The sequence below is a fragment of the Falco punctatus genome (genome assembly GCF_963210335.1).
Source record: "Falco punctatus genome assembly, chromosome: 6".
Lineage (NCBI taxonomy): Eukaryota > Metazoa > Chordata > Aves > Falconiformes > Falconidae > Falco > Falco punctatus.
In genome coordinates, this window is record NC_137585.1 from 24,440,173 (window position 1) to 24,455,269 (window position 15,097).

General features: G+C 37.5%; 1 protein-coding gene across 7 annotated transcripts in view; it reads right to left on the minus strand.

The window, feature by feature from the left end:
• ERC1 (ELKS/RAB6-interacting/CAST family member 1) overlaps window positions 1-15,097 on the minus strand; it is a 302,544-nt gene that overhangs the window by 94,912 nt on the left and 192,535 nt on the right. For all 7 annotated transcript variants that reach the window (XM_080393515.1, XM_080393513.1, XM_080393510.1 and 4 more), the window contains one exon: window positions 9,813-9,973. In XM_080393515.1, coding sequence (XP_080249641.1) covers window positions 9,813-9,973 — 161 coding nt within the window. The remainder of the gene's footprint in view (window positions 1-9,812; window positions 9,974-15,097) is intronic.

Sequence of the window (15,097 nt, forward strand, 5' to 3'; positions counted from 1 at the left end):
TTCTCTCCAATTACAGCACTGAAGTGCTAAGATAAGCATACTCAATTTTAGGTATAGTCATAAAGAAAAAATGAGGATGTAGAAAGGATCTGTACGAGAACACACTAGAAGAGAGAAATAAATGAAGTATGTACTTTACATGCACATTTACTACTAGATATTTGTGTTACAAATACTCAGATATTAAAAAACATACAAACTAGTATTTTCATATCTGAATTCCTGACATCACTGAAGTTCTGTGGCTATAGGTGAACAAGTCATTTCATGTTTATGTTTTCAGTTTACTCCTTTGAGGAACAACAATTTCTCCATTTCTGCATTTTTATAAAAAGGAAGACTTTGACATGTAAGCTCTTTCAATGAAAAGAACTAAACTGCAAAGTACCAGTATTAATACTTGCGTTACTGGTATTTTTGAAGAAAATGTGGCTAGCTGAGTTCATAAAGGCTTTCTCCAAATACCAGAAGATATCCTTGCTATCCTTTATAACCTAACCAGACCTGATCCTTTCAGATTTCCTGTCTACTTAGGGCTTGAAAGCCAGCAAGAATTTTGCAGCTACCTTGAACCAAGAAACTGAATGATTAATTCTTTGAACAAAAAAAAAGTTTCCTTGGCATGAAGAATACTCAAACTGGATTACCTACAAATGCAAAATTTCTCTTTAGAAATTGAATCTGCAAGCTGAAGTCAGTATTAACAGAGAGAACTGAACCCCCATAATATGTAGAACAAGTTCACGCATATAATACATCTATTTTTACAAGATACATTTTTGATTCTTAAAGGCATTCATTAAAGGAAGTACATGACCTGTGCTGAAGAATCACAAAACCTGCAAGATAACACCCTCTCTGGCTTCAGTTTAATCTAGACTACCCCCAAAGCACATTTAACTATATTTAAGATATTTGTGATATGTTGGTGTAATTTGTCTGTAAAAACCTCCAGGGAACAGTATTCTACATCCTCCCTAGAACCCCCCTCCGCTATATCAAGATAATTTTGAATCCTCATCCTGTTCTTCAAAATGCCTGAACACCCACTGTGGCATTTTAGCAAGAGTTGTCCTTTGGCTTGTCAGCCGTTTTGTTAACGGACATTTTGAACAGTGTCAAACCTGGGAGAGACCTTTAAGGAAACCATGTAACCCAGTTTTCCATTTTGATAATGAAGTACTAATTATTCCTTTCCAGCCACTTGATTATTCGCTTTATAGTAGTTTAATCAGGAATATAATCCCTACCTTGTTGATGAGAGAGTTCTGTTAGACAATGACAGAAATCCTCCTGAGATCAAAATAAATCACATCTACTCTATTACCAAAACTACAACTTGGCATATGGGGACACCTGGTTATCTGTCAGGATTTAGCCTCAGCAAATTTAGGTTCTCTGTTACCTAATACTCTATGATTTTCTAAACATTTACAAATAATATTTTTGATCACTTATTCTAGTAACTTCCTAGTAACTGAAGGTAGGCTGATGAAATCCTTGGCTGCTCCAAGCTACTTGCAGTAATTATCTTTTCACAAAAGTATCAGTGGCCTTAAATCTTTCTTCATGAAACTAAACTAAATGATCAAACTAGTTGATTCTTAGATTGTATAGCAAATAACAGTTGCATTATTTAGTTTAACCTCGTATGCAAAGCCTGATTCCTAGATTTCATAGTGGAAATAAACCAGTGTGATTGTTTAGCTTTCAGTGTTTTCTTGGCAACAGTTTCAAAGTTTTAAAATGCTAGCAGACTGAAAAAGAACTATAGGTTTACAGACAACTATAGCCATATCTATTTAGTGCTTGAGGAAAGGCTATAAAAGGAGCTTTAGGGAAAACCAAGTACGACATTGTGTCAAATCCTTTTTCAGTCTTCCCTACGATCCTGTACGCACTAGCTCCTAGTACCAGAAAAGACAGGTCTCTCTATCCTGTAATCTGCACACACTAACACTGGATATTGGACTGGGAAGTGACTCAACAGCAATGACAGCATTATACCTTGAAGAAAGACACTTTTATGGTGCTTAGTGTCATCTTTTAGGACTCCTAAATTAACAGTCTGGTCACTTTTCATGCTTTTAACTCCTGTTACATGTAGTCACTTGCACTGCAAACAAGACACCACCAGACAAATCAACAACTCCCAAATCCTCTCACTATGGAGCTTACTCAGAAATTCCATAGACTTGCAGATGGTGTTTTGTATTTTGCCTGAAAGAACTCAAAAGTACTGTTTCAGAAGGGAGGAAACCAAAAAGATATATTGAATATTCCTCTACAGTACAAAAGATTGTAGGGACTGCCAACAACTTGACGTATTTCTCCAATTTTTTTTAACACAACTCCCACTTGTTGTCCTCCAGGATTGCAGGGAAGCAATTACTTGCTTCAGAGGTTATTTCTGTAATTAAAGCAAATTGACCTGACTTTCAAAAAAGGAATTTCTGTTTAAACTCCAGAAAACAGTCTGAAGTTAGACACTGCCTTACCTACACCCTGCAAAGCCACGCTGTTATTTTAAAAACAATAAAAGCGTGACTCGCATATGCACAGTGGCCATATGAGCGCATCTAACCTTTGAGATTTTCCTCCTTGTATTTTGAACTATGTTGATGGTGTCCGGATGGGATTTACAATAGCTCAAAGCTACTATTGTTCACACTACATTAAATCTACAATATATGCAATGAGATACCACAATATTTTCACTTGGAACTTCTATTAACCCACAACTTGACTGTATTTAATGAAATATGTAGTGCTCACAGAGTTGATTTATATGCATCACTATTTACAGTGCAGGTTTATAAAAGAGGAAAAAGCACCCCAAGGAACTCACAGTTCTTTTGACTTTAACAGAAAATAAAAAGTGCCTGATTTGGTTTAGCTCAGTAACACCCCTGGAAGCCCCAGAATCTTATAGCTGGATTAGGGATGGCGACAGGAATCACTGATGCAGCTGAAATAGCCAGCATAGGAAACGTACTACTGCTACTAATCCTGAGCCAAAACACTCCTGCATATTTTAAAACAAAAATCACAGTTCTATTTATAGTCTTATTTATGTTTGTTGTGTATAGAAGTATACAGAAACAATAAAAAAGTCATGCTGAAGACCTGGAAATCTGTTTTGGTCAATGTTGTTCTAGAAATGTCTAGTGGACAATTCATACACCCATGGGAAAATCACACAGATTCTCTTGAACAGATAAACCTTTACTTCTGACAGAACTTCTGAATGTATTTAATTATACAAGGCATACATTAGAAGTTAGAATATAGTAGAAGAGCAGTGTTTTGTACTGGAAAAGGCATACAGAATTAGCTAGCAGAAGGCAGTATATTGGTGCCCTTACCGCTATCTTACAAGCAACATGTTCTACAGGTTAGTAAAAATAAAACCATTGCTCTCTCCATTCCTCTACTAGTTTAACATTGGGTTAGCTGAGTAATTATTTCCAGAAAAAAAGCATAATTCTTGTTATTCTTTTAGATGAGATGATCTGCATGCAGGTTATGGTAAAAACAAGCTTTTCCCAAAGCAACATCCTCTGGGCAGTAAAGAACACGGTGCACTAATGACTTCCAAGAGATTATTTTGTGCTGCACCTGCTCTCTAAGTGTGTTTGCAATAATGAACTAGCAAGCTGAGAAAAGACAAGAAGGGCATTCATTCACTAGTGCTAGGATTGTGTAAGCCTGAAAAACTTACACATTTTAGTACTCTCTGTACGTATGCCAAGATGCCTACTTTCATGTAGATCTTTCATGGCAATTCCTGTAAGAATGCTGGAATCTATTAATAGAAAAAAAACCAACAAACAACCAACAAAAAAACCTGTGCATTCTTAACACTGAAGCTATATGGTACATTTTTCACATTCTCCTTTGAAAGAGGTCTCATTTCCTTTTGTCATCTAGAAAACTATGTTCCAAGAACTACCAAAGGGATCACTTACACTAAACCCAGTCCCCGGAAAACATATCCAGAAGAAAAAAAAATCTCCTGTGGAAAGGCACAGAAACAAGAGCACAGTGTAGCTAATTTCTCAGGAAGTTAATGACTGGACCTCCTTTTCCCAACTCCTCCCTACAACATTAATAGTCTTAGAAATTACCAAGTGGAACAAAACCCTTTAACACCACCTGGTGTACTTTTCAGCAGTTGGTCTTGCTTCCAGGCCTGTCATGGCTCATTAAGATAGTATAGTACTTTCTCTCTGCAAGACTGTTCTTGGGGACCATAGAATTCTAGATAAAATGTGATATGGAGGTTATATCGCAAGACAGAAGAGGACTGTGACATATCGTGCCAAGATTTTATTATCTGAAAAAGCCACAGAAGAAAAAGTGTTTTGGAGGCAGGTGAAGAGCAAAACCAAACCAGTTACAAAAGATAAATGTAACTTCCCAATACTTAAACAGAGCAAACCACAACAATGTAATTCAGTGTATGCTCATATGGGGCACCTTATTTATGTAGGCTTTGCTAAAGGTTACCTTCCTTGCTTTGCTGTTTGTCTTTCTGTGAAACTTCAAGATTTGAGTTTAATAGCTCTCTCACTTGTGTGAATCATTTGACCAAACAGTTTTGCACTGCTGCCCATAAACGGGTTAAGCTGTTCTCCTCATTTCCATGATTCAGGACATCTACTGTGGCTTGCACTGCAAAGGACACGGCAGGCTGTCTAATGCTGCCACAGCACTGAGGGTCTCCGAGTGCTCAAAGGCTCACGGATAACGCAGAAGGACAGAAAGGATAACCTGCTTCATTCCTTAATTGCCAAGAGAAAAAAAGTGCAAGAGATGATGTTTTCTCTCAAGCTTTCACCTGAATTAAAAAATAACAGCAGAAGCCACCGAATTTGAAGGTATCCAAGATCTACAATTAGATTTATGAGAAGCCTAACGTTTCACTACGGTAAGGAGAAGTGTAGAGTTTAAAAAAAAAAATATTTCTGGCCTTTCAATAAACTTTAGCCTTAACAGACACAAAATACATCTGCATGCTGTATTTCAGCCTTCCTATCGGATTCTGTGTGATTCACTTGGAGATTAACGGCAGTTCCAGGGTCAGTTTATTTCCAGTTATTTAAATGTCATGTCTGTATTGTTCAGTAATTAGAAATGGATAATTTTTCACTTTTCAGACTACTACAACTGAACTTCTGATAACTTAAACATCAAAATCTAACTGGGGGACCATATATAATTAAAATAAACATATATAATAATTATATATATTTTATACTTGAAAATTAAAAAGGAAAAACCAATGGTAATAGAATATTGTTGCGTTCATTTCCACTGTGTGCCCTGAATAAATATTTTAAAGAAAAAACCACCCATAAGCTTATAGAAAAAAAAGAAAAAGTGACTGACACAGATGCACTTGTTCAGCTTTGCCCCAGACAGTAAATCCTATGGACCTGGAGTGCCCCCTGTGGGATTTTAGCTTATTTAATTTCACACTGACTAATTATAAGAGGCATTTTGGTACCGTTGTTGCAATCACATGACAGCCTGATACACCAAGTGGCCAACAGATATTATAGCCCAGTTCAATATGATGAAGAGTCTGCACTGGGCCTAGAAAGCCATACCTCGCAGGTGCAAGGTTAAGATGTTACTGCTTTGCAGCACTGACAACAAATGCAAAGTGACTTCAAACTACTGACACAGTTGTTTATACATGTAGAACGTGTATGTACTTCTGCAGCTAGGAATCACTTCTCCTCTGGAGAACTGCTGTTAAACCACAGGCATAAACCATAATTTCTCTAATGACAAAAAAGAGAAAACAAATTCTTTCATTTCCAACAGGACAATTTCTGATGAGCTGACAATTTATTATTGGATGGATATTGATAAATGGTGGGGTTTTTGTGCGCTGGTTCTGTTCACCATGGGCACACATAACCTGAAATATTTTTGTTTGGTTGAACTTCGAAATTACTTCATACCTCATTTTGGACCAACTGAAATACTTTTCTGGCAAATAAACAGTGTGCCAATTAATCAGTTTCTTTTGGACTACTTTCAATTTCAACTCATACTCTACCTCCAGATAATACTGCTTTATTGCTGAGAGGATGAACTCTTAAAAGACAAACAACCTCAACTTCCACTGGCTTAATTTTTAGTTGTGAGTGTTCATGTGTATTTTTATCTGATAGCCAGAAAATGAACATGTGGACTTACCAACCATCTACCAAATATTTTTAAGTGTCTTGCATATCATGCAGGAAAACTGTAGCAGAGATAAGGATGAACAGTCTTCCTGCACAAAACTGCCCAGGTTGGCATTTTATTTTGAATAGTAGCCCTCATGTAGCTCTCAGCAGGCCTTCCAAGTCTGAGATGAAATAAGGAAGGAATACAATAAACAGCTTCATTAAGTTACACAGGCCTGGTTCATCTCTGATCACCGCTTACACTCTGGTTCAAACAAAACAGTATTTGTGGGATGTATCCATGTGATTAGAGACTACTGTGATAAATATTCAAAAGACCACTCATGTAAAGTCACATAAGAAATCAAAAGAATTTTTTTGACAGCTTGATTTTGAAACATAAATTATGTTCTGTTATAACAATTCATTCGTCTGTAATATCCTTGATTACTTTTAAAGAAAAAAGACGATAGTAAATTATTCTCTGACAAGTAATAATCTTTCTGTTGTGTGCCAGCAGGATGAAGGATTCAACTCTGAAGCGCCAACTACATTATGTAAGTCTGCATCCCTTGAATTATAGGGCTAGCAGCAATTGCAATTAGCAAGAGAAGGCATAATTCAGGAAAGGGCTGTTGGACAGTTTTCCAGGTCTGAAAGAACAGATTGAGAAACACTCCAACTGGGACTATTCAACGCCAAAGCAGATGACTAGGAAGAACCTTCTGGTCCTTCTGACCATAACAAAAGGCCTAGTAAAAAAAAAAAAGTAAAAGTAAAAACCATCTCTGCTCTACATGCAGACACAGTGTCTGTTCCCCTTCCCTATAAGTGCAGTGTCTGCTGCTACAGTTTTGGCAATTGCATGAGCTCGGCCCTAGATTAGACTGTTTGTGCTCAGTTATTTTCACACACTGCCAAAATTCGCTGACAACACCAGGAGAAAAAAAAAGGAAAGGAAAACTGGTGATTTTCAACAGTTTATAACTCAGCTCAGCCTAAGCAGGTTTTTATGGGACAAAGAACAGAGATTTCTCTGTAGACAGCACTTTATTCCTGCCTAATTTAAAAGATTTGCTGTGAATGATGGAAACATTAGAACTTCTTAAAAGAAAACATAACAAAACAAAAATCCTAGCAGTTCACTAGTACTTTTTTACAGTAGATCAGGTTTGGTGATATAAATAGAGAGACCATTATCTACCTCTCTCATAATTATTTACAACAAAGGTTTTTTTTAAAGAAAATGAAAATATTAGACTTAAAGGAAGAGGGCTTCAAAATTCATAGTATTTCTTTAAGGAGTAAAGTTTCTTCCTTGGAATAATTCACACTTGAGCTATTCTAGTGCCACAGTATTCCCTAAGGAGTGTGAAATGATCTTCTCAGGGTTACAGAGTCAGTAGTAAACATAAGTTCTACTCTAAGAAACAGTATTTTAAATACATACTTTCACTAACATGGTATCTAACAACTTCCTATTAAAACCCAGAGTTAACTTTCTGGAGTCCTCTTGTTGCTTTAACACTTTCCTTCAGTCCATATCTAGGAACTCCTAACTCAGCATTTCCTAAGCTATTTTTCCCGTATGCTCCCCTGCTCCATTAGCTGACTGCAGGGCCCAGGCTGTTAGACTTACACCTCTATCAAATCTCAAATTTGACCAGTGCTGCTTTTGAGTCCCTCAATTTTTTCCCAGTGAAGCATGCCCTAAAACTTGGGAAACAATACTGCTTTACTGTATCTTTGAACAGTATATGTACAACAGCTATTGTTTTCTGTTAATAATATCAAAACCTGCATCAGAAAATTGACCACACATTCAATTAATGTTGTTTTTCAGTTCAACAGTAGGAAATGTTTTAACAACAGTTTTGCAAAACTAGAGAACAGATGACAAGAGTGCTTTTCATAAAAGGCATAGGCTGGAAAAGTAGGGCAACAGAGAATATACTGGAATTTCTGTACATAAATACAAGATATTTAATTGACTGGGAGTGCTCAGTAGAGACTTGTTTGCAACAGAGCCTCATGGTGACAGTGAGTTTTTGAAGTTTGGATGCCTTTGGCAGCTTTATAGAACTTTAAGACAGACCAACTATGACTAAAACATGCTCAGCTAGTTAACTATACGGATGTAATGTTTTTTCCATCTTTCTCCCCGTGTGCTGACAGCGTTACCATTCTCTCCAGTGTTCTTCTTCCTTCTGAAGTACAATGGCTCTACCAGTTTATGCAGTTCCTGATACTACATTTCAGTACAACAACTTTCCAACAATAACTTACTCAGCTAAGCGAGATCATCATTTAGAAGTGAGCAGTTACATTAAAGGCTCTAGAGCTACACAATTCCAAATATACTTCAGGATATACTGTACACTACGTGTATATTTTAATGAGAAGGTTTGGCAGAGCAGTTTGGCAGAAGAAAGCACTGCCAAGTGATTGGATATGGGATATATCTCCAGTTGCTTTGGATTCCCACATCACCTTAAGAGCTATTCTTCCCATCCCCCAATACACCAACTCTTAAGGCAGTCAAATTTATAGCTCAATAAAATTTTTTTATTAAAAATAAAAAGTGTGGCTTTTAAGTACTGCAGTCTTCCAGAATCCTTATGCCAGGTCTAGATCAGACTGTTGTAGCTGAATATAAAGCTAGGGAGGCTTGGCCCACTTTATACAGCACGCCTAAGTTAGAGTTTCAAGATCTAAGCCACCTCTCTTTCCATTTTGTAACAGCTGTTTTTCTACCCTTTCATATATAAAAAAAAAAAAAAAAAAGGAAAGAGACTAGTGTAGAAAAGTTAAATAAATAAATAATAGCTCACAAAACCACAGTGGAGGAACCACTGCTGGTCCTGCCAATAAAAATGTTCCTTCTCTTCAGGGCTGGCTAAACAACTGAAAGTGTTTCTAATGAACTGCTGGCAGCACTATCCATCATTGCACTAAATGGATTCATGTCTTCCTAAACAAAGGATAACTATTTATCTATAATGTACGGTCAGAAATTAGGAAGTATTTAAGCCTCAGAAGTCTAATTCCTCACTTTTCCCCACCTCCTCAAAGCTGCTTTTTGTTCAGGCCTCCCTCCTTCAGCAAAGATGATGAGAGAAATCTGACTGATAGAGAACTTCAGACTCTGTTCCACTGTTAATGAATCATTTGCATAAGTTTGAAAAATACTTTAGCAGACGAGACATATGCAGTCTGACTTCAGCACTACAACCAACTGACGTTATGTTTATCTTGTCCCCCATTTTTTTTTTTTTGGTCATGTTACACTGACGTGTGTCTTACCTTAAGGTAGATAATAGACTACTCAAAGCAAGATGGCACATTCATAAGACAGGCAAAACAATGTCCCAGTAATTGTTAGGATCTTTGAAGATGCTATTGTTCAAATAATAGTAAGGAATCAGAAGGAAGAAATGTTGCTGAGTTCTAACAAAAGCATGAAAGTCATGTAGGTAATCCCTGGTCAGAAGTCACTTCTGAAGGTATATAGATATCTACCACCTGTAGAGATGTATTCAAGCAGTGGCTGTCTTCAGAACACCAGGGATCAGAGGAGAACTCAGAGATATCAATAAAACATGCCTACAAATAATGTAAAGAAACACTTACTTCATTTCCAGAACTTCCTCCAAATGTTTCCTTCTTTCAGCTCGTAGGTTGGTCAAATGGGTTTCCTTCTCAGCCAAAGACTGTTGTGTAGAGGACAATTTTGCTTTCATTGACTCCAGCTCCTGCTTAACCTTCTCCATGGCCATCATCAGCTCTTCTACCTGAAACATTTGGGGGAAGACAGGAGGAGAGAAAAACAGTGTAATCAACTGGAACTTAATAAATGTCACAACTAAATTTGTTGTGACACAACACAAGGTTGTGACACAACACAGCACAAAGGTTACCAGTGTATGTACACTGCGTAACACTTCTGTAGACTGGAAACACCATCTAGTGCTGGGGACAGTACCTCTGTGCTTAATTGAAGTAACGTTACAGTCTGTGAATTATCATAAGTCTGGTCACTGGAACATTACCATTATAATACCAAATCAAAAATCTCCAACTCTTTGGTATTTCTATTTTAGAAAATGTACCACAAAGATAAAAGGATGGCCTGTATGTGTTAGAATTAGCCCACAAAAATGCTAGGTATTAAAGAAAATACATTGATAATACACCAAACGGATAAAAAACTTTCTCTGTAAATGACACCGAGTGAGAAACTACATAGGCACTTTAAGAATGAAGGCAAGCTTTCCAAAACAGGGAGAGGACTGGATTCCCATGAAGATGTAAGTAAGGTTACCTCCCTCAAAGTATCAGTTGAAAATACTTACAGGAATGTTTTGTGATTTAGAAACATAAAAGACATTCAAAGTGTTGCTGATGGCAGACAAGTACAGCAGAAAAATGCTCATATCTTTGGCAAATGGGAAAGGTTCAGAATTAACGTGATTGTACATTCTAGTATAGATATTACACAGATGAACACAGTCATATTTTATTTTGCACTCAGAGCAGGTTCTGTATCAGTTAAAATTTATCACTAATTAACATGCAAAACCACAATGAATGCTCAAGTATAGCTACATGTAAAATACAAAAAACTCTGGGTATTAATTTAATAATTTTATAATAATGCTCAATGGTACACATTACTTTTACTGACTTCTTCCATACAGATTTTATCTTTCTATCACAATCAAGTGTTCATAAACAGCCTTATAATGTGCTTCAAATGGGAGAAACTCAGATGCTACTGTTGCCACAGATGCTACTGCTCAGATGCTACATAATCAAACTTTTGTATAAATTTAGTAGGAAAATACAGCACTGCATTACATTTATATTCCTGCATAACAATCAACCTGTGTTTGACCCTGGAAATGAATTACTGAAATTATATTAAGCTCAATTTGTACTTAACATGATTTTACAAAAAGAGCTGGGTACATCACTCGCTATACAGGTGCTGGAGGATGGAAGGTATGGGACATACCACCCCTTGCTTTAATAAATCCTGTACTCCTAAAGGCAGAGCTAATGACTCAGGACAGAGATGGATAGTAAGATTGGTTTTCATCCTCAATCAGTGACAGAGCAAGAAACACTGCAATTCAGAATTAGCAGATTTATAAAAATCTAGCATAGTCATTATGCAGTGTTTACTGCAGAAATTCCATCTACCTCCACTGAAATGCAGCTGACAAGCACTCTTCTTATACCCAGCAAAGTAAGAAAAATTTTAAATATGTAATTATCAAAAACTATTCAAAACATACAGCCAAGAATTCATCCAGTAATCAAAAAACCAAAGGAAAATCTCAGTGACACACAGGCCCAACTGGCTAGCTTGCATATAATCACCAAACTTTTCTGTCTTATTAGTGTTTAGTGTGCAAAACAAGATCAGAAACCCTGTCAGCTATTAAAACAAAGAGAAAACTCCATAAAACGAAACAGAGAAATGTATCAGAAAAGAATGCAAAGAAAAACCTGCAGAAACAATGAATAGCAAAAAATACTACTAGGATGGGAACTGATGCCTAGAAAGAGAAAAAAAGCAACATGTTGGGGAAGTGAAGGTGTACTAGTGTATCACCTTCTAGTCTATCAGCTTCTACTTCCTTTAGGATCAGAATTACCTACATAAACATTTTCTTTATAACAGAATAAAAGAGGCACAACAACCACAAAAGCCCTTTGCTTATAACAGAAAACAACCTCAAATAAACAAGCCCTCAGCCAACTGCAACAATCAAAACAGCCTGCGTCAATCTGTCAGTTGCCAAGATAAAACCATCTTTGAAGCAACATTTTTCTATAATCAGGTTTGAAAAACTTCTGACATCCTTCATTCCATCCCCAGTCGCCAAGACTTGTGATGCTAACACTAAAGGACTGGTTTGCTTGATGCAGATCTGCAGCGTAACAGCTCCATGCTGTTTAGAAGACACGAGGCTAAAGGCCAAAGCTCCTAGTACTAGGTGGCCAGATCTAACTCTGCAGGAGAACTTTGTAGTAGCAGTTACTGCCGGTACTTAACCTTTTTCTCATTGCTCTGTTTCCTAATTCTTTTAATTCTGAGGTTATGTTCTGTATTTTTCCAGGTTAACATAAAATTGATCTAATCATGGATTAGAATGGCTGGAATGCAAGTGGCTTTTAAACTGCGCCAACAACTTAGTTTACAGAATTATCATTACCTTCCATCCTCTCCAGCAAGTATCATTTGTCATGCAATTTACTGAAGACAAAATCCACCAAAACACTGATGACTGTATTCACAATAAAGACTTCATTGTTCAGATTCATCAAGTTATAGATACTCCATGGGATCATTTCAATTAAACTTCTACAAAAGAAAACATTTTATTTGGCAGTTGATGAATCTTAGTGCAGATCTGTCTGTGTATGTCCCAGTAGGCAGTCCTGTGAGAAATGATACAGGAATATTCACTGGAAGCAAACTGCTTGCAAAGCACATTTAAATTAACCAATACAAAAAAACCTTCAAATCTACCCTTGATTTTTTTCCCCTGAGAGCAGCTGATTACATAATAAAGAAAAAATATTTGCCAAGGACCTGAGTTGATGGCACACTGAGATGTTTACAGAGACATATTGTTGACATTTTCTGAGGTAAGCTTGTGCCCTGCCAGTTAAAACTACAAAGTTTCCATTTTAGAAGGTGTAGAGTTGCTTGCTTCTCTTCTGTCTCTGCTCAAATGGTAGTATCATAAAGCAGAGTGTATCTTTGACTATCCATGACTTGCCCGTGATTCAGTTTTCTGTAGGCAAACCTGAAAGATCTTCATGTATTCTAAGCAGGATGAATCTGCAGAGAACTTAAATGGAGACCATTTTTTTCATTGTTTTTAGGTCTTACGTGACCTGACCAGGTGACAGCTTATCTTTAAGGAATAATATAAAGCTGAATGAAGTTTCCATTCAAGGACAGAGTTCCTGAGAGATTGAACAAACTATGTGAAAGACTGTAAACTATGTCCATTAGATCAGTATGGAACTCACAGCAGCAGCAAAGGGTAATGTCAACATCGGACAAAGTTTTTACACAGCATGAGCATCTCCTTAGAAATTATAAAAGCAAGGTGGCAATACAACAGGAATTCATCTACCATGTCAATGGCAGCCTGTAAAGAAATAGAAGAAATGACAATACCAAAAAAGTGAAGCCTTTTTCAGGAGCCTATCTAACATCTTTAATCTCCCTGCTCCTACAAACTCTAATTTCAGGCTCCTCTGATGCAACTTTACATCAGAAACCAGGCTGTTGCACAGACATACAGGCACCACATTATCTCCAATTACGTGGTGTTTCCAGTAAGCTTTTCTGGCCATTGGGTAATGTGAAGCCAGGGACTTCCAAAGAGCTTGGTCAAGTTCCCCAAAAGTCAGTGAAAAGACAGCAAAATTGAGACTGGATATGCAAAATATTAATGAGAATGGGGATCCTACTAACCTCCATACTAGCTCCTGAAAAGATTACTGATGATCAGGCTAGGCAAGCTCAAACTCCCACCTCTTACGGAAGGAGAACTGAAAATTTCTGAGACGTAGTAGATGTGGCATGCCAGGAAGAAGGCTACATCAACTGATGTGGTTAGCTTTCTCTTAAAATCAGCACCCAGGGACTCCAACACTTGAGGTCAATGCAGACAGGCAGGCTAAAGCAGCCTCAAAATCCCCATGTGCTTCAGTGTGTTAAAACAACAACGTAGTAGCAACTACCTTTTTCTTCCCATTGTGAACTTCTTCCTCAGTGACAAAGGATCACCTGAAGAGACCTTTTCTACTGCACAGAAAATTGAAAAAGGCCTCCATAATCCTCTCAAAAAGACAGTTCTGGAGCTTAATCTATTGCTTACACCTTTTCAGAGAAGCAGAGCAATTTTGGGTCATCATCCAAGCAACAAATGCATCATGAACGCTGGTAACATGATGTAATTCACTACAGTGGTACTATGCAAATGAAGAGAGGCAATGGACAAGTCATCAATATGGAAAAAAAAAAAAAAAGGAAAATGCTATGCACTTGAAAAAACTCTTGCAGGGGCAGAGGACCTACTCTGAAATGGTGACCAATGCAATCCGTGTTTATGTGCCGTGTGCATATCAAGAACAAGGAAAAGGCTAAAGAACACCCTCCACAGACACTACAAAGGAAAATTTTCCAGTCTCAAGTGACAGGATATGAATCCATCCATAGTTCAAATGTATATGACTGGCTTAAATAATATTTATTAAGGATAGCAAATCACTGGTAGTAAACTATATAAAAATATTTTATGTTATTGTTAGATAAGGCTTTTCCCCACCTGTAGATTAATAATCTTTGCAGAAGAGACTGCATTTCTCTCTGTTATTCATTTCTTCGTAGAGTGGTTTGTGTTGGAAGGGATCTTAAAGATCACCTAGTTTCAGCTTCCTTGCCATGGCAGGGACACTTTCCACTAGACCAGGTTGCTCAGAGTCCCATCCAACCTGGCCTTGAACACTTCCAACGATGGGGGATCCACAGCGTCTCAGAGGAACCTGTTCCAAGTGTCTCACCATGCTCATTGTAAAGAATTTCTTATGTCCAGTCTAAACTTACCCCTCTTTCAGGTTAAAACCTTTGCCCCTTGTCCTGTCACTACAGGCCTTGGTAAAAAGTCTCTCTCTGTCCATCTTTTAAGTCCCCTTTATATATTGCAAGGTTGTAATAAAGTGTCTCCAGAGCCTTCTCTTCTCTGGGCTGAACAACTTAAATTCTCAGCATTTTGTCAGAGAAGAGGTGTTCCAGTCCTCTGGATCACTTTTGTGGCCCTCCTCTGGACCTGCTCTAACAGGTCCATGTCTTCCTTGTGCTGGGGACCCCAGAGCTGGATCCAGTGCTC